The sequence below is a fragment of the Echinops telfairi genome, unplaced genomic scaffold (genome assembly GCF_000313985.2).
Source record: "Echinops telfairi isolate 266 unplaced genomic scaffold, ASM31398v2 ScPeMD7_7469;HRSCAF=8507_1, whole genome shotgun sequence".
In the NCBI taxonomy this organism is placed as follows: Eukaryota; Metazoa; Chordata; class Mammalia; order Afrosoricida; family Tenrecidae; genus Echinops; species Echinops telfairi.
In genome coordinates, this window is record NW_022111373.1 from 115,798,527 (window position 1) to 115,824,115 (window position 25,589).

General features: G+C 38.7%; 1 protein-coding gene across 1 annotated transcript in view; it reads right to left on the reverse strand.

Annotated features, from left to right (window-relative positions):
- SPEF2 (sperm flagellar 2) overlaps positions 1 to 25,589 on the reverse strand; it is a 159,308-nt gene that overhangs the window by 64,324 nt on the left and 69,395 nt on the right. Inside the window, exons 11-15 of the mRNA XM_045285340.1 lie at positions 10,463 to 10,682; positions 8,732 to 8,886; positions 6,616 to 6,676; positions 5,148 to 5,209; positions 2,806 to 2,909 (exon numbers count right to left, since the gene is read on the reverse strand). Of these exons, the coding sequence (XP_045141275.1) occupies positions 2,806 to 2,909; positions 5,148 to 5,209; positions 6,616 to 6,676; positions 8,732 to 8,886; positions 10,463 to 10,682 (602 nt within the window). The remainder of the gene's footprint in view (positions 1 to 2,805; positions 2,910 to 5,147; positions 5,210 to 6,615; positions 6,677 to 8,731; positions 8,887 to 10,462; positions 10,683 to 25,589) is intronic.

The window sequence follows — 25,589 nt, forward strand, 5'->3', positions numbered from 1 at the left end:
ATGATGAAGAAAGCTGATGGTGCCCAGCTATCAAAGGATATAGCATCTGGGGTCTTAAAGGCTTGAAGATAAGCAAGTGGCCATCTAGCTCAGAATCAACATGGGAGAAACACACCAGCCTGTGCGATCATGAGGTGTTGAAGGGATCAAGTAACAGGCATCAGAAGACTCAAAATTAACTAACTAACTAACTAACTAACTAACTAACTAACTAACTAACTAACTAACTAACTAACTAACTAACATATTATTGAGAACAAGGTGGGTTGGAACAGAGACCCCCAGACATGGGACATCCCCTCACAAAAGGGTCACAAGGAAGGGATGAGTCAACTAGGGAGCAGTATAACTCGGATGAAACACACAATATTCCTCTGGTTCCTTGAGACTTCCTTACCCTCCACTACCATGAACCCAGTCCTGCCTTTCAGTTCTGGCTCCACCAGAATATGTATACCGGGACGGATAAGAGCCCATGACAGGAGGGTAGGGGGTAGGTGGGACGCGGAGGGGAGGAAGGGAGAACTGATCACAATGATGGACACTTACCCTCTCCCCGCCCCACCATGGGGGAGGAACAACAGAAAGCATGGGGGAAGGGAGACAATAAATGTTGGAACACAGAAACCGTGGGGGAAGGGAGACTATGGTAGGTGTAAGATATGAAAATAATAATTTATAATTTATCAAGGGGTCACAAGAATGGGTGAGGAGAGGGAGGGAAAAAGAGGAGATGATGCCAAAGGCTCAAATAGAAAGTAAATGTTTGTAAAATAATGATGGCAACATATGTACAAATATGCTTGATACAATTGATATATGGATTGTTATAAGAGCTGTAAGAATCCTCAATAAAATTATCTTTAAAAAATCCTTGACACTATTCTTTCTCATACACAGACACGATCTGATTTTTTTCACCACACGTTGCTATAGTACCTATATCTTCAGAGATCTTCCATGTCAGACTCATTTATTTATTATCATGATTAATTGAGGCTCTCTGGCTTCCTTAGGCCTCTCTCTTCTCTCATAACCTTGGTTCCATGTTGCACAGGAGAGTTGAGGAGATTTTTTCCTCTTAGAAAGCAGGAAGGGAAGGATTACAAAATAACATATTGATTAAAAAAACCTTTTATTGGCATATAATGCACCAATCATATCACTCAATAGTTCAATCATTCTAAGAGTGCTGTACAATTGTTGTCACAATAAATTTTGGGGAACCCTTTGTTCTAAAATTGGATCAGTAGATTTTTTCAGATGCAGTTAGGTTAAACTTTAACCCTTTATCATCTGATCTCTCTTTTGATCCATTTTCAATTTGTTCTAGTTTTTAATATTCTTTGCTTTATTTTTGATTGATATTTTCTGTGATTGTTAGTTTTTTAAAATGTTTCTCTGTATATGAAACACAGGACGTGTAAATCACTAATGGATTAATGATTCCTTAGGGGTATGGAGGGGAAGATGGAGGAAACGGGGGGGGGGGGTAATCATTTCCCCTTTATCCTCTATTTCCCAGTCACATTTGCATGGCTATCCCCTGACTCTGCTACTGGTGCTCTTCTTTTTAAAAATCATTTTATTGGGGACTCATACGACTCCTCACAATCCATCCATCCATCCATTGTGTCAAGCACTTTTGTACATTTGTTGCCATCATTATTTTCAAAACATTTTCTTACTACTTAAGCCTTTGGTATCAACTCCTCATTTTTTCCCTCTCTCCTATTCCTTCCCTCCCTCCCTCATGAGCCCTTGATAATTTATAAATTATTATTATTTTCCATATCTTGCTCTATCCGATGTATCCCTTTACACCCTTATCTGCTGTCCAGCCCCCTGGGAGGGGTTATAGGTACGTCATTGTGGTCGATTCCCCCCCCCCACCCCACCCCACCTTTCCCTTCCCCTCCTGGAATGGCTACTCTCAGTATTGGTCCCAAGGAGTTTATCTGTCCTGGATTCCCTGTGTTTCTTATCTGTACCCATGTACATGCTCTGGTCTAGCCAGATTTGTAAGGTAGAATTAGGGTCATGATAGTGGGGGTGAGGAAGCCAGATTTGTAAGGTAGAATTAGGGTCATGATAGTGGGGGTGAGGAAGCCAGATTTGTAAGGTAGAATTAGGGTCATGATAGTGGGGGTGAGGAAGCATCAAAGAACCAGAGGAAAGGTGTATATTTCATTGGTGCTATACTGCACCCTGACTGGCCTGTCTTCTCCCAGAGACCCCTCTATAAGGGAATGTCCAAGTGCCTACAGGTTGGCTTTGGACCTCCACTCAGCACTCCGCCCTTCCACATCCCCCATTCCCATTGGCATGATTTTTTGTTCTGGGTCATTAATGGCTGACACCTGATCCCATCGACACTTCATGATCACACAGGCTGGCAAGGCTACTGCTGCTTCTTATTGTCTTCCTGCCCAGCGGTGTAAGCCTAAGTTTGATCCTCACTTCCTGAAACAGAAGAACCCATGGCTTGTGATAACACACAGGGCCTCTCGTCTATAACATGTCCCTTTTTCCATGATCTGCTTTCTTCTTGAGCTCCCAATAGTGACCAGAACATGACTATCTGCATAAAACATGTCAAAGTTGGTAAAGACTGGCAGATAAATGTAAACATACAAATATATACAAAACATACCTTTACCTTATTATATGTTTTCTTATGTAATTGAGTAGTATTCATTAGTTACTAAAAATTGGCAATATTTCTATATTCATCTTTATATACCTGTGTGATAAATAATATACTAGACATTCCCACTCCCCCAAAAAGAAAAATGCAATACATACTTAATAGCATTAACCATGATGCTAACTAGCAACATATCAGGAATACTCATTCCCCTTTTCAGCAACTGTTCTGATTTTTCACCAAGCTGAGCACGCACAGAAAGCTGTGAAAAGAAACAATTATTGGTACAGTGCACTGTGCTGGTTAAGGTCATGGGTCAACCTGGCTAGGCTATGATTCTCGGGGATTTAGCAGATATTATATATTATTCTCTCATTTGTGGTCTGATGTGAGCAGCCTGCTGTCTGACCTGCAGATGTTGGGTTTATTATGAGAAGTTTCCAACCTACCGCTGGCATACAGTTTTGAGTTTTGCCATGATTATATGACCCATTTCCTTGACATAAATCTCTTTGTATTTAATTTTATATAATCTTTACTGGTTTTACTCCTTTCGAGAACCCGGCATTTGGTCCCAAGGACAGTCCTAGAGGAACAAATTCATCTTAAGGATGAATTTTTTTAAATTGGTTTTCAAGTCAGGTTAGTCTTTAAAATATGACAACTCTTATCTCAATTTGAAAAGAAAGTATTGCTAACCCATGATATGAGATGATAAAAATAAACAAAATATCATCACCATTGAATCAAATATTTGTGAGATATCAAAGCTTTGGGTAATAACATATTTGGTATTTAAAACAATAATTTAGTCAGAATGAGAAGCATAAGGAAGCTAGTTGGTTGGTTCAACATTTGTTAGACAAAGTGGACAGAGAAAGCGATGAGCTAGAAACCTCAGACACAGGTCAAGCTCTACATGAACGAGTGTGATTGTTATATTTCTTCCTTGCTTTGTGATAGATAGAGTTGTTTCTCTTCCTCCCTTATTCCACTACACCAGAAAACCCAAACCCATTCCCATCATATTTTGTCAGATCCATAGCTACCTTATAGGAAAGAGTAGAGCTGTCCCCTGTGGCCTCCAAGTGTGTAAATCTTTATGTAAGCATATTGCCACACCTTTCTCCTATGAAGAAGCTGGTGGGTTCAAACACTGACCTTTGGGTTTGCAGCTGAGCATTTAACAATTGCAGCACGGGGGCCTGGTATTATTCCATTATTGATTACAAAGTGCAATATTTAGATGGGTCATGAGTTTCGGGCACTATACAGGTTAGTTGTATCATTTTAGGTGAAAGTAGGATTTTATAATTGTCTTTATTTAGAGATTATTTATGGTTCAAGGGAATATACTGGTGTCAAGGGGTGGACTGTGATGATTTCATATCTGTCTCCTTTTATGAGAATGGAAACTCCACAAGGGCAAGGAACTCTGGTTTTCTGTTTAAGATCCACCCCCAGAGTATGAAGCCGACTTCAATTGAATATGGAACAAATAGGCATTTCCCCCACCCCCACTTGGAGGGAGAGTCTAACTCAATAGATATAAATATAAAAATATACTTCACTTTTCTGTTAATTTAAATTTCAAATAAATTAAATACAAAAATACAAGGCTCCCTTTCTCTCTTTCCTTGTGTTAGTTCCTTCCCCATTCACCATGCTTAGAGTCTGGGGCATATGTTTTTAAACCTGTGCCTCTAATTAAGCATTTTAAAATCTAAAATATTATTAGATGTTTTCCATGATGAAATAGATAATAAGAGTAACCAAATGTAATAAATAAAGTACACACCATCCTACCTGTTTAATTGCATCATTCTATTTGAAGACTCAAAAATATTTAAATACACATAGTGACAGTAAAGTAATAGGGAGACAAGGAGTATGCATATATTCTAGGATTGAATTTAAAAATTCTAGAAGGCAGAATCAATTCTAGGAAGAAACTATTAAAGGTAAAAGTGTGTGGGGAAAAAATTAAAATCCTAAGTTGAATGGTAAAGAAAAACATAAAAGTCTGGGGCGTAGCAAATAATTAAGGTGCTTAGCAACTAACCCAAAGTTAGAGGTTTGGATCCCTACAGAGGTGCCCTAAGAGAAAGGCCTAAGGCTTTGTTTATGGAAAATAAATCACTGAGAACTCCTGGAGCACAGTTTTACTCTGACACACAGGATGCCTTAAGTGCATAGTGGGGTGATGGTGATGGATTCTGGTCTAAACAAAAACATGAAGAAAATCTGGTCCGAGTCCAAACATGAAAGAAATACATATGCTTCCCACTTCTCACCTGAAAAACTGAATGGCAATTTCTACCACTTTGTAAACTATACAGTAAGTTTAGATTTGGGAGATCTTTAGCTAGTATTTTCGCATCAAAATTTCTTTAAAACCCAAAAGGTATATATTATATTTTATTCCATTTGAAGTTACAAAACATGATAGATTAGAATGCTTTTGAAATACGAATGGCCCACATCATATTACATTACTTACCTCATGGAAACTATCACTGATTTGGACCTTTTTAGCGTCAGGGTTTTCATTAGTATCAGGATCTAGGAATTAATAAGAACAAAGCAATAAGGACAAAGTTTCAGGATTTTTAACCAACAAGTAGGTCAGTATTTGAGCTTTTTGGTTTCAGACAGATGGGTCACTGGATCGAGCCTTGACTGATATATTTATTCAGAAGAGGAGAGTAATAAAGTCACCACCTTCTGTCTTTACCTTCATGCGACAACTGGCCTTGTGAGGGTTGGCGTTTGCTAAATGCTTGCTTCTGATGTAGAACTAGCTTAGCAAGTTTGCATACTTCTTTGGGGGGGGTGTCAAGTTTCTAAAAATTAGAAATGCAATTGATGACACGTGTTTTTCTGGGTTATCACATTATAGATGGGTAGAATGTTTCAAAGCAGACAGTCCTAGAAGTCACAGGGGTTTTTAGTGAAATCCTTTTTGAAAATGAGATTTTAGTTTATAATTAATTAGGTTTCAAAATCCAGAACCGAATCCACTGCCATCAAGTCACTTCGGACTCAGAGCAGTCCTGCAGGCCAGGGTAAAGCTGCACCATGCGTTTCCAAGACTGTGACATCTTTATGCGAGGAGGAATCTTCATCTTTCCCTCATAATTAGACGGACATAACAAAATGTATGTCATATGGGCACTTAAATTGGTTTAGGAAAAATAATGAAACGTTTTGGCTCATGGAACTCGTAACTAGAAGGGGGACTGAAATATCCTTTCAAAAGCTTGCAAAAATGATCAAACAAATAAGCTCTCTGCTCGAGTTGAGAGCTCATATTGAAGATGTACATTTCCTGACAGTGATGACAATAAGGATGTCAGAGGAAGATCTGAGTTTATGCCAGAATACAAGGAAGCAATTTGATATGGCAACACCTTCACTATCACAAATAGAAAAGATGTTTCAGACTTATCATTGTTTTCCTTCAATGGTGACACAAAGGATCTGAGGGACAAAAGCCCAGATCCCACAAGAGATGAGATTTTTGTTAGCTTAGGAAAGTACTTTTTTTTTTTCTATTTGCCTTGCTCAGAGTTGGAATAAAGTTACTTCTTCAAACATACTGTTCTGGTGGGTTGGAGAAAAAGAGACAGCCCCGCTTCCCGCGGCCCCAGGATACCTCAGTGCATGCATTCACATAGACCTGAATAGTGCTAATAAGAAAATGCTACCTCCCAGGGAAGTCAGGTGCTGTGAAGGCGATTTATTCTGTTTTCATAACAACAAAACATAGGCGATTTCTTGAAGCTGGAGGGTGAAAAGGTTCCATTGCTGTGACTCCGCAGCTACAGACAAGGGTCAGGGCCGAAGGACCATGTAGAGAACTACATAGCACCCCTGCATACTTGTGCTCCTGCACACATACTCTGTCTGTGTCTCTACAGAAAAGGCTGGGAGATGGATTTTTCTATCATCTGTAAGTATAGGTTTACCTTTAATTTCTGATCCTGCTTCACTTGAAAACTGACTGTCCAAAGTGGTATTTTGTTGATCCTTTGAAGAAGAAAACACACAAAGGAACAGATTTTAGCATTGTTATACTTTAACATTTCTAATTTTATTTCTGGAAAAAAGGGGTTTGAGGAAAATCCACTATTATATCTAAACTATGGATTGATACTGATGACTGGTATTTCTGTCCTAAATTACAGTTTTCAGAAAGACACAAAATTGAATGATAGTTTCACATATACAAGCACCAGTAACTCATAGTGTACTATCTTTCAAATGGCTTTCAATTGTATGTAAAATATAGTAACTGTCAGTTTTGTTATACAATGGATGCTTAAAAGTTTATGAAATAACATAAACTAAGAAATAACAAGTCCATGAACACCAAGCAGAGGTGTCATTCACAGACATAGAGGAATAAGTAAACCACCACAGGTATTGTCTGTTGGCTAGACTTGAAGATGTGCTACTCACATGAGACAGATGATTTTACCCACTTATCCTCATAATGTATATTTAAAAAGTACTTATTTTATGGCCCACATAAATAACATGCTAAGTTATTCAATTGCAAAGGCAATATGGTACGTATTCAGACGACTACATTAAAAACATGCAATATCCTGTTCCAATCACAGCACACCAAGGTACAGCTGACCCATGCCATGGTATTTTCCATCGCCTCATATGCCTATCAAAGTTGGACACTGACTAAGGAGACTGAAGAAACACTGATTCATTTGAATTATGAGAATGAAAAGAATATTGAAAGTAACCTGGACTGCTAAAAAGGACACACATAACTGTCTTGGAAGAAGAGTGGCCAGAATGCTCTTTAGAGGGAATGATGGCAAGACTTCTTCTTACATACTTTGGACATATTGTCAGGAGAGACAAGGCTCTGAAGAAAGGCATCCTACTTGGTAAAGTAGAGGGTCAGCAAAAAATGAGGAAAGCTCTCTGGGAGATGGATTAACACCATGGCTGAAACAATAGGCTCAGGCGTAGGAACAACTGTAAGGATGCCTGAGGACCACGCAATGTTTCGTTCTATTGTGCGTAGGGTTGCTATGGGCCGGAGCTAATTCAACGCAACTAACAACAACAGTCACAGCACAGCTACCAACATATGCTATAAACAGAGCAAACCAAGTCATATTTACAGTCTTTATTACCTCTCTGTAAAATGTGGTACCTGGCTCACATCAACTCCAGGTGATGGTATAGTACACTCCAGAGCAGTGGTTCACAACTTGTGGGTCGCGACCCCTTTGGGAGTCAAATGACCCTTCCACAAGGGTCACCTATGATCATCAGAAAACACATATTTCTGATGGTCTTATCTGTCTCTAGGCAGGTCTGCCCACATGCAGATACACCCACATACAAGTACCAGGCTACGCCATGCTTCAAGAAAACATTTCATTTCTTTGTAATTACAAATGAATTTTTTTCAATATAGAATTACATATTGTTTTTGTGATTAATCACTATGCTTTAATTATGTTCCATTTGTAACAATGAAACTATATCCTGCATATCAGATATTGACATTACGATTCATAACAGTAGCAAAATTACAGTTTTGAAGTAGCAACGAACATAATTTTATGATTGGGGTCACCACAACATGAGGAACTGTATGAAAGGGTCGTGGCATGAGGAAGGTTGAGAACCACTGCTCTAGAGTCTTCATGCAATAATATAACAAAATAGATTACGGGACTGTGTTAATCAAATAATTGAACAGTGACCCAAAGGGAAAACAAAACTCAACAGACTGGGGCCCTTAGCTGAGGGGTGGTACTGTGAGCCTGTAAGTGGATGCTCTTCTCTGCTTCTCTTCCTTTCCCCTTTAGCACCTGCTTCTCCAGCGGCTCCCGAAGCCAACAGTTGTCATCATCTACCCATTAGGGACTCTGAGGTTGGAGACTGCGGTCCTTGAGTGGCTTCTTGACCCACGAAACCTCAAATATTTATTCCTGTCACTTTATAGAAAACGTTTGCCAACCCATGGTTTTGTAGTCACCTAGATTCCTCTTGCCCTCAAAGGGTCACTGTACCAGATGCAGAAATACAACCTGCAACCCCACTTGCCTGGCTTGCTTTGTCATCAGCTTGCAAACCTGGAAGATCCTTTTCCTCAGCTTCTTGATTCCCTGCTGGGCCCTCACTGGCCACTTCCTGATCATGGAAGGCTTGAATAGCGTCTTGGACAAGCGTGTCAATAGAAAGGATCTGAATAGGGAAGTCTAACATGTGAAAGTTCATTGTTATTTCATTTGGGAAATCGACAACAGTATCCTTACGTGCTGGGCTCCTCCTGAAAGACTGACTGTCTTTCGAGATACTTGGGACTGTCCTTTGTGGGAAGCTGCCTTTAAATTGTGGTAAAATTCGCGGAGCACAGAAGCATCGTTTCACAGTGTGTAATCCAGTCCCGCTTTAGCGCATTCCCAGTGTTCTGCAGCCCTTGCCACTACCCAGTTCTGGACATGTTCTTCACTCCCAAAGGAAGCTCATGTTTAGCAGTGTTTTTCCACCTCACTCCCACCTGACCCTGCAACCATGAATCTGCTTCCTGTCTCTATGGGTTTGCCAATCGTGGGCACTTCACATGAATGGACGGAGTCAATCGCATCTGGTTGGCTTCACAGAGTACAATGTTCTCAAGGTCCCTCCGTGATGTGGCTGAGGAATACTCGCTGTATGGATACATCACACTCATTAGCTGATGTAAATTGGGATTACTGATTTGGGCTGTTGTGAATGGTGCTGCTCTGAACATATGTATACATACTTTTGTGTATCTGTTTTTACCCTTTTTGTGGGGGCATACATGAGGACATTAAGGAGTCCATGGAAAAAACACGTGATGTTGTTATTTCATTTTTTCCCCACGAACTTTTGGGAGCCCCCTTGGGTATGTGGAATTGCTGGGCCAAATATATCTTACTTACCGAGGAGCTGCCTAACTGGTTTCCGGTGCCTGCACCATGTACCTCTCTCCCTGACAATGATGAGGGTTCCAGTTTCTCCACATTCCTGCCAATTCTTCGTACTTTCTGTTTGTGTGATGATCCGTACCCTGCAGTGGTATCTCATTGCTGTTTTGACAAACACTTTTCTTTTCAAAAAGTGTTTTATTGTGCTTTAGGTGATGGCTTATAGAACAGATCGTGTTTTACATTCAATGCTTTATACATAGTCTGTTTGAACTCATCCCTATGAATCCCTGAATGTACTAATACTGATCCCAATATCATTCCAATTATGACCCAACCACCCGCCTGCCTTGAAGTAGGTACAAGAACTTATCTCAGTGAAAAGTTTGCTTTCCAATAGGAACAGTCATACTTAGGACTCCTAAAGAAAAACTAAGGAAACAGATGGACACCGGTAATTGTACTTTTAGTGGAAAAAGGCCAAGATTCATTAAAGAGAGAGTGAGAAATTAGCAGATATTAATGTATTCAAACATTTACTATTTTAAGTGGGTTGCTGTTTGTGACAGATTATTAAGTTCCCATTTTATTGCTAATAAAAATGACATGAGAACAATGTAAAGGCTTATGATTTCTCCTCATCCTGTGTGACATCATTATATAGAACAAGTATATGACCAGGTTCAAAGGACCGATCCAGTTTATGACTCTATATTCTCTGCAGTGTTCTGGGTTAGATAATAAATATGACCATCCTACTATAACCTTTGACATAGAACTCTCAAAATAGCATATTTTATTTACATTTACATGGTTATTGGTAGCTACAGTCAGTGTAAATAAAACCCAAAGAATGAAAAAGAAAGAAATACAGAAATTCTACCTTTTTGTAGAGACTTCAGACTGGTAGTTTTCCCACTGAATGTTTTTCCCAACAAGCACCCCTTAATAGTAAATGAAGGCACTTCAGGTAGTGTGGGCTCCACTGGAGGAGGAAGGGTCTTCTCTATGAGCCGGTGAAGCACATGGCCCAATATGCTATTGTTGGCGGGGAGAGCATTATCAGCCATCTCTTCTGGCAAGGACCACTCTCCAACCATGTTCTGCAAAAAGCACAAAACCACAATATCCTTAAAAATGGAATTCTGGCAAAAAAGTAAATTTGCATATTAACATTAAACTCTAATGAGTACAAATTAAAATGTACCAATACTTGCATATTGAATTCAGTTGCTCATTGATAATATTCTAGAAATTATCCATTCATGACTCATAATGAAATTATTATTTTTGCAAACTTTAGAATAACAAGTATCAATGTTGTAATAATGATAAGAAAGAAAGTAACAGATTTTAACTCAACTTGAGATAATGTTTGACAATATTATGTACAAATCTGTTATACTATATTTGGACTTACTACTGGATGGTAGGAAATCATCTTCCAAGAAAATACAAGTGATTAAAATTAATTGGAACATTTGAAAAGATGAATAAGTGGAAATGAAAAAAAATGAAAGTGGAAATGAAAAAAGTGGAAATAATGCCAAAGACATATATCCAAGGGAAACAAAAGCAATGATGGTTCAATTGATACATTTTTATTACTTCATTAAAAAGAAGCTTAGATGTTATTTAATGGTTTCTAGAGTACAGAAGTAGCTTTCCAGTTTATTTGCTAAAACTAACATAGCCACAATATCACAACGGTATAATAGGTAATTAACAGAAATGGCATCTAAAAAGGAAACTACAGGTCAATCTCACGTATAAATATTATTCTGCAAGTATCATTCGTACATTATTAATAAAATCAGCATGATATTAACAGACAACCAAGGACCTGTTATTTTCCTAAATGATAGTTTATTCAGTTTTTGGTGAAAGGTTTCCAAGTGAGTTAGGATCACAAATGATCATTTCCACACATATTGTTCAGGGGCATTAGTTCCATGTAACACACAGCCTGTCTGCATTCTCATTAATTATTTGTGATTGTTCCCTTTCAGGTACTTTTGGTTCTGCCGCCCCCTTATTGTCTCAATGTGACTGTTGGTCTTTGATAGCTCTTACATGTAATACTGTGCCATTTGGCTGTGTCATGAAAAGTTGATCTCAAGCTAGGGTCAGTACTAGGCTTCGAGTATTTCAGAGCTGTCGTCTCAGGGGTTCTGTTTCCTACTCTCCTAGCTTTGCTGCTCCTCTCCCCTCCCCTTTCCATTTACTTTCTACCACAAATTATTGTGACCTTGGCCAGAATACTCAGAGGTGGTAGCTAAGCCTAATGGACTCAGGGCAGATGAAGTTGTGGCTCTTGCAGTTCGGTTTGGCTGGTGGACACTCAAGGCCCCTAGGTGTGACTTTGGTGGCTGCTTGAATGTTCTTATGGCTTAAAATGGTACTTACGTAACTAAGATGTAGATCGTGATTTTTGTACACTACATGATACCAATCTACTGAGTAGTCTCATAAGATTAGGGTCCTAAAAATTTAAACCTGGAAGACTAGGTTTGGATGGCATTTGGTTATATCTGAGGAATATCTGTAATTGTGTCCTCAGGAAATATATTTGCCCACCTCCAGACATTCTTATTTGCACTTATCTGTAATATTTCTAATGCACCCTGATGGCTTAGTAATTCGAGCCCACAACCACCCTGGAAAGATTTAAAGTCTCAGAAACTCAAAGGGGCAGTTCTACTCTGTCCTAGGTACACTCTACGAGTTGGCGTTGACTAGGTGGAAGATTTCGCTTCTTGTTTTTTCAATCAGTACCTTTATTTGTTCTCACTTAAGTATGCATCTGTACCTACTCATCTCTCAATGGGCCTGTACCCTCTAGTTGTACTGTGCTCATTTTATCTACAATTGATGGAACTTTTCCTATTATCCAAAAAATCCAGTCTCTGCTGCATAAATCATGCTTTCTCACTCCCTTTTCCTGGTAACCATCCATGTCTAATTGCACAGTCACTCTGTAGTATATCCTGTTATTTGAATAAATTTTCTGTAGTATATCCTGTTATTTGAATACATTTTCTGTAGTATATCCTGTTATTTGAATACATTTTCTGTAGTATATCCTGTATTGAAATACATTTTCTGAAATGATTCTCACACTACTCTGCTATCGGTATTATTGCCATCTTCCCAATCTAAGCTTCTTATCTCTGGTCATAATAAATAGTAATGGCAGAGCAAAGACTGACACGCAGGCTGTCAGATTCCAGAACCTGAGTCTAAAATCCACACACTGAAATTCTTTCACCATGATTGAATCAACGTTGTTTCATGAATACAAATATGGTTTAAGATTAGGAAATATATTTCTATATCACAGTAATAGGTTATCTGTTCTAAGCATATGGGTATCTGACCAAGCAATAGCTGATAAAATTTCAAAACTCAATCCCTATAAAATGCAAATAACATTAAAACTAAGCACATGTCTATCTGCTACACATTGGATCAGCAGCTGCTCACCTACAATGCAGAAATCTAGGTGGCACAGTTGGACTTCTTGTGAAGTGCCATTGACCCCAACTTGGGCTCACAGCAACCCTTATGACAGACTAGAACTGCCCCATCATATCTCAACAAAATATGAATTAAAGACAGCTTCCTTTCCATTCCCTGGACCAGTTTATAAAGGTAAGGCTCTATACATGCGTCCTTTAATGTCAGGAATAAGAAAAATATGTCTATGTTCCTGCTATTAGTGATATTGCTTAGAGAGTTCTCTCCACTACAAGAAACAGAACACAAAGGCAAATGGCGTTGTGCTTGAAGAAATGGTGCCTGTCACGTAGTTGAGCTCCTGCTGTAGATTCGGCGGCTGCAGCTTGAACTGCTTGTCCTCTATGGTGGCCACTAGTGTGTGTTTTATTGTCAGAATTTTCTGTGATGGTTCTGGTCCCTATTTTTTTTTTTTTTTTTTTGCAGTCTCGCCTTGAGTCTGGTTCTTGAGGGCACCTGCAGATTCTTAAATTATCCAACAGATTTTAAGTAACTTTTTCTGTTTAACCAGCAAGAGCAAGCTCTTGTAGTCCATCATTAAGATGTTGACACATCATTGGAATTCATTATGTATGTGCAGGAACATCAGTTATAGTCAAACCTCCAAAACACGATTGAGAGCTTAGAAAAAATGACTTGAGTAAAGGGCAGAAGGAAAAGGTTCAAACTGATGTCATTTAATTTTCCTCCAAATTAACATGCAGATTTAGTTTACCCTGCAGGTAGATATGAGAAATGATTTTAAAATTAAAGTACAAGAAGAAATGTAATAAAAGTATCCAGTAAAAAACTTAGAAAGTAAAGTAAAGAGGAGTGTTGCCGTATGAGATGCTAAGACACAGAATACAGTCATAAAAATACTGAGTTACCGAGACAGAATGTTCAGAACACAAAAACATAAATTATAGAAACCCATCTAAATATATGTACAATTTTAATGCATGCTCTTTTATGTGCCATCCCGGGACTTTCCAACCCTATTTGCAACAAACGAAAGGCTGCCCACTCCTATGCCACACCCACCACTGTTGCTCCGCTTGAACCAGTGGTCGTAGGCACTGTGTCAATAGAGCTTGTTGAAGATCTTTCTTTGCTCACTGGCGTTCTACTTTAATGAACACCATGTCCTTCTCTAGAGACTAGTCCTTCCTGATACAAGTATATGACTCACCATTCTCACTTCTAAGGGGCCTTCTGGTTGTACAACTTTCACCATAGATTTATCTATTCCTCTCACAATCCACGGTACAGCCAAAATCCTTTACTGATAACAAAATTCCAACTCATCAACATTTCTTCTGTCCTCTGTAGTGATTGTCCAGTTCTTGCATTCAGCTGAGGCCTTTGGAAGTACCATGATTTGGGTCAGGTGCGCCTCGGTCCTCAAACTGACATCCTTTCTTTTAGCACTCTATACAGATCTTTTCCATAGAAAAGCCCAATGCAAGGTAGTTTATGTAATGTGACTAATCAAACTAACAAAATGAGAAAACAGAAACCAATATAAATTATGTAGTTTTCCAATAATTAAAAAAAAACACGCTTTAAGACTAAGACCCAGCTGAAGTGGAAAGTAGCCAATGTTGTAAGGATTTTGTGCTGTGCAGACATTCCATATGTTCAATAGGAAGCAGCCTTACAAAACTCAGATGACCCATGTTCTCATAATGATTCTGTTCCTTGCTTGCTTTTTACATTTTAGTCAACTCCCTTGCCTTTGAAGCAGGGGCAATGCTATCTACAGGGTTGTTGTAAAGGGCCAATGCTGTAATGCTTGTGTATGTGGCCCATGTGTCTGCTGACTTTGAACATTTAACTAATGTTATCAGGTGCTGCTGGAAGGAATTCAAGACATTATCCCACAGGAGGGGTGACAATTTCCCACTGCATATCTGCTCAATAAGGGAAATCATATTCAACTTGAACCCCAATCAAAATCCCAGCGGGATCATACTAAAATCTTCTTTCAACACAAAATCAGTTTTAGAATGTGACCCATGTTCTCAAACATAATGGGGGTAGAATGTTGACTGCAAACAGAACAGAATGCTTCTGTTAAGAGAACTGAAACCATCTGTGGAGAGAAGATCAAGGATGTGCTTTAACACCTTTTGCACAGTCACCTTAGAATGACAGCGGATATAGTTTTCAAAGACCAAGGCTACAGCTGAGTCGTGGTAAACATCTCTGAACAGGATGGAACAAGAACATGATGAGTAAAATGGAGGCCAGAATTTTAAAAAGCTGGGAAATTCAGACTAAAATGAAGATAACTGGTATAACTACATTAGGATAAATAATTTTAATTAATCAGTAAAGAGGGCTAGGAATTTTGATCATATCCCCAATATGGTTTGTATACATCATTAAATTAATTACATGATAAGATAAATACTTATTTACAAATTTAGATATTGTTATAAGTAGATACATGGCTATTAGCTTTGAGATTGATGTTCAGATGGGCAATACCAGAGAAGAATCATCTGGCACAGACTGTTCTTTTAACAGGATACTATGTCTTTGTAATCCATGTCACAAAACCACATGCTTACGTGAACTCTCACATACAAAGGAGCCTGGGTGATTCAGTGGGGTTATCAGTGGACTGGCTTTATACAAGAATGAGTCAAAAACTATTTCAACTAGGGTTCTAGCACATACATAACAGACTTATTCTGAACAAAATGTCTTTAAACCTGTCTCTGTGATCAGTGGATGACTGCAGACCAATTCCCTCTGGCACATGGACTTTGTCTCCTTAGGGAACCTTCTGAGGGGATCTATAGGACAAGTGACAGTCAAAGCAGACAGGTCAGCTCAGGGAGGAATCAAACCAAACTCTCTGCCATCGAGTCTATGCCAATCCTACAGGGCAGGGCAGAGCTCTCTCTGTGGGTTTCCAAGACGGGAACTGTTTATGGGAGTAGAAAGCCCCGTCTTTCTCTCTCTGGGGGATGGGGGTAGTTTCAAACTGCTGACCGTGGGAATTGCAGCCCACTGTATAACCACTATGCTACCAGGGCTCCCCAGAAGGTAATGGGGACTGCTTATTAGGATTCCAAGGAGTAATCTTAATAGATTTTCTTTCGTTTTTCCCCCCCTGTGATTCTTTTTCTTTTAATAGATTTCCTTGAAGGGCACATAATGATCAGGGGGGCTTATTAGAAGTTGTTTGAAGAAAACTGAAAATTGTATCAGTGAGATAACATCCAGGAAAGCTGTAATGAGAAATTATTCTCGCCTCACATGAAAGCGCCTGCTCATTTTTTGAGAACACAAGGGCCGTCCTGTGACAACTTCATTTGAAACTTTTGCCTACCCAATCTATAGTCCTGTCAGACTTAGTGTTCTATAAACTCAAATGACATTTAAAATAAACACAATTTAAGTCCCTTGAGGATGACAAAACTGATTGGATAAGGTTCAAATAATAAGAAGAATTATTTGGAGAAGGGTCAATGACAACCAAAAAGTTAACTGCTCTCAAATCAATTGTGATTCACAGTGGCCCTTTAGGACACAGTAGAATTCTCCTGTGGGTTTAGAAGACTTTCAGGAGCAGAAAGCCCAACCTATAACCCACTATTTTACCAGAACTCCTTGGAGAGGGGTTGGAGATATGAAAGTACAGCCTTCAGAAAGCCTGGCTATCAGAAAGAATAGTGTCTGGGGTCTTACAAGCTTGTTTTCAAACAAGTAGCCATAAACTACATCCACATGTAAGAAGCACACCATTCTGTGTGATCCAAGGATGGTAAATAAAATAATCCAAACATGAATGAAGGAATGGTATCAGAGCTTAAATTGTGAGCATGTTTGCAGAAGGCTTTGCAGAAGGTTTGCAGAAGGCTATGGATGATGTTGGAAGCCCAAAAGTCATTTTTAGGATTCGTACATAAATTAAGTTTCCAGTGATTTCCTTCTGGCCATAGTTGGGGGATATGAATAGTCTTGTTATCAGACAAAGGGTATTGTAGAGACTATTATAGTTGCTATAGCCAGGTTAAAATGTAACATCTGGTTTGATCCCCTTTTTGACCCATTTAAGAGTCCTATCAATTTAATTTAAAAAAAAAAGTGAAGGAGAAATGCACACGATTAAGCCTCCAGTGAATTCCCTTCTTACATTGACCAGGGATGCGAATACACTTGATATAATACAAAGTGCACTGGAAAAGTAGAATGGGGCCGATGTAGTTAGGTTTCACCCTATCATATCACCTTATCATTTGGTCTCCCTTTTGACTCATTTTAAAGTGGGTCTAGTTGGTCTTTTAGTTCTGTTTTCTTTTCAACTAGGTTTTCCCCTCTATCCTATTTTCTTATTATTGCTAGCTTTTTTGACTCTTTGTTTTTGGTTCTGTAATTTTTGGTATATAAAATCCAGGATGGGTGAATCTATAGAGATAGGAATTGGATTAATGCGGTAGGGCAGGAAAGGTTGGGGGAAATGGAGAGCTGATAACATGGAGTACAATAAAGAAGAATATGTGGTAATGATTGTACAATTCTTCCTGGCAGGACTGAACTATTGAATTATATATTTGGATATGTCCCAATAAAACTGTTTGTTACACAAGAAATATAAATGCCTAGTTGGGGGAAAAAAAGCATCATATTTTGATATTTTTGTTTTAATAAAAGTTTCTATGACCCTGTAGCAATACTTTTTGAGTTACTCTCATATGTATATGGGACAAGAGGAAAGTAAAGGAAATAGAGGCAAGAACTAGGAGGCAAAGGACATTTAGAGAGGTCTAAATACAGGCACGTATATCTGTAAATATATTTATATATGACAATGGAGAAATAGATCTATGTACATATATTCATAGGTTTAGTATTAAGGTAGCAGATGGACATTGGGCCTCCACTCAAGTCAATGCAAGAACACTTTGTTCTATTAAACTGGCATTCCATGATGCTCACCTTCCCAACACGATCACTGAAGACAAAGCGGATGCATAAACAAATGTGGTGAAGAAAGCTGATGGTGACCACCTATCAAAAGATATAGCATCTGGGGTCTTAAAGGCTTGAAGATAAACAAACAAGCACCTATTTAGCTGAGAAGCAACAAAGCCCACATGGAAGAAGCACACCAGCCTGGGTGATCATGAGGTGTCGGTAGGACCAGGTATCAGGCATCAAAGTCCCAGATCAAAAAATCATATCATTGTGAATGAGGGGAAGTGCAGAGTGGAGACTCAAAGCCCATGTGTAGGCAACTGGACACCCCTTACAGAAGGGTTGCAGGGAGAAGATGAGCCAGCCAGGGTGCAGTGCAGCAACGGTGAAACATACAACTTTCCTCTAGTTTTTTAATGCTTCCCCCTCCCTCCCCCATAATGATCCCAATTCTACCTTACAAATCTGGCTAGACCAGAGGATGTGCCCTGGTACAGATAAGAGCTGGAAACACAGGGAATCCAGGACAGATAAACCCTTCAGGACCAATAGTGAGAGTAGCGATATCTGGAGGGGAAGGGGAAGGTGGGGGGAGAAAGGGAGAACCAATCACAATGATCTACCTATAACCCACTTCCTGGGGGACAGACAACAGAAGAGTGAGTGAAGGGAGACATTGGTCAGTGTAAGACATGAAATATAATAATTTATAAATTATCAAAGGTTTGTGAGGGAGGAATGGAGAGTGGGGCAGGGAGGGGGAAAATGAGGAGCTGATACCAAGGGCTCAAGTAAAAATAAAATGTTTTGAGAATGATGATAGCAACAAATGTACAAATGTGCTTGACACAATAGATATATGTACGGATTGTGATGAGTTGTACAAGCCCCCCAATAAAATGATTTAAAAAAAGGAAAGAACCCTTAAAATGTTATTTTAATGTTGATAATGTTTCATGTGCCTGCATAAATATTGTGATGAATTTTTTAGATGTTCCTGCAAGATTTAAGATGCACCAACACGTAGGGGTCTGTCTCTCCTTGACTAGTTTCCCTCTGATAATCCTTATCTACCTACCTACACACACATACAAACACACCAATTCTGACTCATAGTGACCCCATATGTCAGGGCAGTACTCCCTTCTGTGAAACATATGATTTTCTGATTCAAAATGATTAATACCAGTCCATTTCAGTTCACTAAAGTCCAGAACACATCTTTGCACTTTCTGTATTCTTTTTGATCACTGTTAATTTTGCTAGATTCATACTTTGTACATTCCAAGCTCCAATCATTAGATTTTTGAAGCCATTTCTCCTCATTTTGAGTCACGTCCCATCAGCAAATGAATGTCCTGAAGGCTTTATCCCCAGAGGCTTTACTCCATTCCCATCATTATAGCCGACCTACTTTGAGGAGGCAGCTTTTCCTCTGTCATAGTTTGAGTGCCTTCTGACCGGAGGGGATCATCATCCGGGGCCATCTCTGACCATGTTTTGTCCTATTCGTGAGGTTTTCAGTATCTGACAACGTTTTGATGCTATTCATAAGGTTGTCAGCAATGAATCCCACAGAAATGGACCACTTATTCCTTCTTACATTCTTAGTCTGGAAGCTCTGCGGAAACCTGTTCACTTGGGTGACCCTCCTGGCATTTGCAATACCAGTGACATAACTTCTAGCATCACAGCAACACACAACTAACTACACTATGACAAACTGGAAGATAAGTGGTGGATCATAGGCATTAGTGAGCTGCAATGGGACTAGTATCAGTCACTCTGAACTGGACAATCATAAGGTTGACTAAGCCGGGGATAAGGAATTGAAAAGGAATGGTATTGAATTCATCATCAAAAGAATATATCAAGATCTACCTTGAAGAACAGTGCTGCTGGTGATAGCATTATATCTAAACATCCAATTAATAAAACTATTATTAAAGCTTACACACAAATCACTAAAGCTCATGAAGAAAAAATATAAAATTCTACTAATTTGTTCAGGTAAAACTTATCAACATTTAATCAAGAATTGATGATTATTGTAGAGAAGAATTCAAAAGTTGGCAAAAAAGAAGATAACTATTTGGAAAACATGGCCTTGGTGATGGAAATACAGCTGGAGATCCCATAACAGAATTTTGCAAGGCCAATGCCTTCTTCATCACAAATACCCCTTTTCACAACATCAGCTGTGATCGATACATGTGGTTCTTCCCAAATGGAATGCACAGGAGTCAAAATGACTACATCTGTGGGAAGATAAATGGAGAAGCAGAATATCATTAGACAAAACAATCCACATACCAGCTGCGAAACCAGACCATCAACTGATCACATGTAAATCCAGATTGAAGCTGAGAAAAATTTCAACACGTTCACAAGAGTTTCTCTGAAGTAAGAGAACGTCTTGAGACCACACTCGAGTCACCGGGACACTGATGACACAAGGCCTGGACAATTGTGGGATGCCATCAAGAACATTATATATGGAAAAAGCGAAATGAAATGAAAAGTACAAGAAAGAAAAGGCCTAAGTGGATGTCAGAGGAGATTCAATCATGCTGTTGAAGGTAGACTAGCTGATTAAAATGATGGCATCAAGAGTTGAACAGACAATTCTAAAATGTAAAATGGGAAGCAAAGTATGAAAATGTGCAAACATGTGGAACCAAAAAGCCCACGAAGAAGAACACGCTCAGCACATGTCAACCTGAAAGAAATAAAAACAAAAATTAAGCCTTGAGTTCAATATTGAAGGAGTCTATGGACAAAATACTGAATGATGCAAGAAGCATCAAAAGATGGAAGAAATAAGACAGAGTCAATGAATCAAAAAAAAGTGGTCAATTTTTAACCATATGACCAAGAAGGAATATGGTACTGAAGGAAGAAGTCCAAGCTGCACTGATGACATTAGCAAAGAACTCAAGTTTCCAGGAACTGGTGGAATCCCAACTGAAGTTGATATAGCACTGAAGTCACTCACTCATTTATGCCAAGAACTTTGGAAGACAGCTAACTGGCCAACCAACTGGAAGAGATATTATTTGTGAATATACCCAAGAAAGGTGACTCAAGAAAATGTTTAAATTACCAAAAAACATCCTTAATATCACATGCAAATAAAATTTTGCTGAAGATAACTCAAAAATGGCTATAGCAGAATATTGACAAGGAACTACCAGATATTCCAGCTGGATTCAGAATAGGATGTGTGTCTACGGCCATGCCACCCTGAACGCACGCCATCTCCTCAGAATAGGATGTGCAAAAAGAGAGAGAAAGAGAGAGAGAGAGAGATTTCCAAAAGATGCTTACTTTGGTTTTATTGACTCTGCAAAGGCATTTGACTGTGTGGGCCATAAACAATTATAGATAACATTGTGAAGAATGAGAATTCTGGAACACTTAGTTGTGCTCATGCAGAGAATGTATACAGACCAAGAAGCAGTTCTTACAACAGAACAAGAGAATACTGCATGGTTTAAAATCAGGAAACGTGTGTATCAGATGGTATCTTTTCACCATAAATATTCAATCTGAGCAGACAACCCCAAAACCTGTATTATATTAACAAGAACAAGAATCAGGAGTAATACTTATTAACAACCTAAGATGTGCAGGAGACATCACCTTGTTTACTGAAGGTGAGGAGTACTTGATGACGAAAATCGATGCCTGCATCTTTCAGTATGGATTGCAACCCAACTTTAAGAAAACAAAAATCTTCGAAACAACCAATAATGTCATGACAAATGGAGGCAAAGTTAAAATTGTCTAGAATTTAGTTGGATCCACAAATCAACACTTATGTACCAAATCAGGCATATCTACTGCACAAGACCTCTTTAAAATGTTGAGGAGCAAATACTTCATTTTGAGGATTAAAGCCCATTTGACCCAAGTCAATTGTTTTCAACTGTTTCATTTGCATTTGAAAGTTGGGCAATGAGAAAGAAGACCACAGAGGAAATGATGCACTCGGAATATTCTGTTGGTGAAGAATGCTAATGGATTGCCAGAATAATGAACACTTCTGTCTTGGAGGAAGGACATCCAGAAAGATCCTTGGAACCAAGGGTGCTGAAACTTCATTTTGTATTCTTTGGATATGTGACCGGGCCATCCCCATCCCTAAAAAAGGATATCATGCTAGGTGAAGTATAGGCTTTGTGGAAAAGAGGAAAATCCTCAAAGAGGTGGATCCCTACAGTGGCTGCAACAGTGTGCTCAAACATAACAATTGTGAGCAGTATTCAGGACTGGGCAGTTTCCTTTCTGTTTTACATAGGGTATCTATGAATCAAGATTGACTTAAAGTCAATTAATAGCAACAAAAACAAATATGACCGGTTAATAGGAATTATTCCATTTTATTCAAATTAATCCAAATCTTCAAATTTATGCATATATCACTAAAGCCAATGATGAAGAAATCTAACAAATTCTTCAGTTTAAATTGGTCAAACATGCAATCAAGATGCATTGATTAGAATGTGAAAGTTGTAAATGGAAACAAAGGATGGGTAGTTGGGAAACATGGCCTGGGTAATAGAAATGATGCCAGAGAGCATATGCAAGAGTTCTGCAGGACCAAAGACCTATTTATTGCAAATACTTGTTCAATAATAAATGGATATTATACAGGTAAATCATATCACATGGAATGCACAGGAATTAAATGGACTAAATATATAGAAAAGGGTGATGGAGAAGCTCAATATCATCAGTAAGAATAAGGCCAAAGGATAACTCTAGAACAGAGCATCAATTGCTCACGTACCAATTTGGATTGAAACTGATAAAAATTAACAAGTCCTTGTGAGTCAAAATAGTGTGTCGTTGTTAGGTGCCATCAAGTCAGTTCCCGCTCACAGTTATCCTGTGTACCACAGAATGAAACACTGTCCTGTCCTGGGCCATTCTAACAATTATTCTTATGTTTGAGCCATTTGTTGCAGTCATTATGTTAACCTTGAATATATACTACCTGAACTTACACACCATCTCAAAAACAGATTTGATGCATTGAGCACTCGTGATCTGACAAGTTGACATTATACATGAAGACGGGATGACATCATGCATGAAGAATGCAAAAAGTCATTAGAAAGACAGAAAAGGAACAAAAGATCAAAGGGGGTGGCAGAAGAAACACTAAAACTTATTCTAAAGTGAACAGTAGAAAGTATAACTTTAATAATTGAACAGAAAATGTATAGGAGGGGGTACCCCGCCCCCCAAAAAAAGAACCTCTGCTGGGTAGAGCTTTCATAGTACACATTTTTCATGCTGGGTGAACATTGAGCAACTGACTCTGAGTTAATACGCCCAGTAGCGTCATCTGGGAAGGTTCTCTCTGGTCATAGCAAATTTTTTCATCAAAGCAGTTTCACTAGAACAACATTTTTTTATGCTGGCCAATTTAAGAGAACACTGCTGCAGAAACTGTTGTGATGTTGAACACAGCTTACAAGGACAGCGCTATGGAAAAACTCAAGTGTACGAGTGGTTTTCTCATTTCAAAAAAGGTGACATATCTACTGATGACAAACATTCTGGATGTCCGTCAACTTCCTGAATGGATGAAAATGTCGACTTGGAATTTGGAATTCATTCCACCAGGTCAGACTGTTAATCAAGCTTTCTATTTAGAGGTTCTGAAAACATTGCAGAACAGTGTGCAACAAAATGTGTTGATTTGTGGCAGATTGGGGACTAATTTGGCCACCACAACAATGCAACTGCTCATTCAGTCATCTCAGTGTGCCGGTTTAGGCAAAAAACAGCATGCCTCTCTTGCCCCACGCACCTGACCCATCTGACCTCACTCTATGTGACTTCTTTTTGTTTCCACGAATGAAGAGGGACATGAAAGGACAGTGATTTGGTGATGTAGAAGAGGTGAAGAAAAAATTGAGGGAGGTGCTATCAGCCATCCCAACAGATGAGTTTGGAAAATGTTTCCAAGAATGAAATGACAGATTTGACAAATGTATTAAGTGTAATGGAGAGTACTTTGAAGATGATAAGGTTGTTTTGTAAAAAAAAATTAAATACATAGCTTTGAAAAAAAAATTCTGCTTTTGGGGAGGTATCCCCTCATAATTACTATCTTGCACTCATCTCTTTAATATCTGCATTTAACTCTAACAGTTAAGCAAAGAGGGTAAATGCTACACTATACCAATGGTGACTTAGCAGAGCAAGTTAAAGTATGAATGTTTATTTAGCAAAATACATATATTTAATAATAATAGGGCACAATGCAGTTTCTCATAACTGATTGTAATTATTGTAAAGCAGGGCTTGAAAACAGTCCTGACAAGCTCAGTCATGGCCAACCAAAAATTAGAATGGATCCAAATGTTTAAATGTGGGTGTGGTGGAATGGTAGTCAGAAGCAGACAAGTATGGGACCATCACCAGAGACTTAAGCCTCCTCTAGGAAATAAGGGGAGTGTGTGCCTGGCACAGCAACCACATGAGTCCCATTCAAAGACTGGGTGTCTGCACTGGTTTGAGTGTGTGCCACTCTCCAAGGGCCTGGCAACAACCTACTTTCCCAAATCAGGCTACTGAAAGAGCTCCCTCATGCCTCATCTGATTCTCCCCTCTGTAGGTTTTCAATACGCAATAGTTCCCTTTCCAATTATGGATCAGTACATCCACATTTTATAAATTCAAGTCTGTTTTCAAATTCAGTTGACTGGCCCAGTTAAATCTGGTTTTAAAGCCCGGTTTCAAAGATTACTTTTGGATGTTAGCTATGGGTTTCTGACTTTACAGTAGCTGAAAAAAAAGTTTTATGTTCCACTAATTTTTTTCCAGTATAAATTCCTAAACACACTTATCAAATGAATGATAAACTGTAATGATTCAGAATGCGATTAAACTGCAACGCTAATGAAAATTAATTCAATTAGTAAATGTTATCCCAAGAACAAGGTTTAGCAAATGGGAATTTGAAGTGATTTTTCAAGTCCAAACTTTTCTGGCAGAATGTAATATTTTAACTAGGACAATACAAATGTTTGTTTTAACATGCTAATTTTGGGGGAAATCTGAATGTATCACTTTGCAGATTCTTAGACACACCCAAGATCGATATCTTTAGGACTTGCTGACAAAATGCTGATGAGGTAGGTTCGGTTTGTTTTCAAGTTGCTTCTATTCACAGACAACCTATGCCCAACAGAATAAAACTTCTACATCCTCACCATTGTTGCTATGTTTGAACCTATTCTTAGAGTGCTTATGTCAATCTCTCTCATTGAGGGTCTTCTTTTTTGCTGCCCCTATACTTTTCAAGCATGATGTCCTTTTCCAGGGATTGTTGTCTCTAGATTATATTTCTAAGGAGCATTTTGGCTGTATTTCCTCCAATGCTATTTTGGTAGTTCTTGGAACTTTCAATATTACTTGTCAACACCATAATCAAGTGGATCAATTCTTCTTTCTTATTCATTACCCAACTTTCATGGGTACACAATTGAATGTACAAAGAAATAGAGGAAAGAACTAGGAAGCAAAGGGCATTTATAGAGATCTAAATACAGGCACATACAGATGGA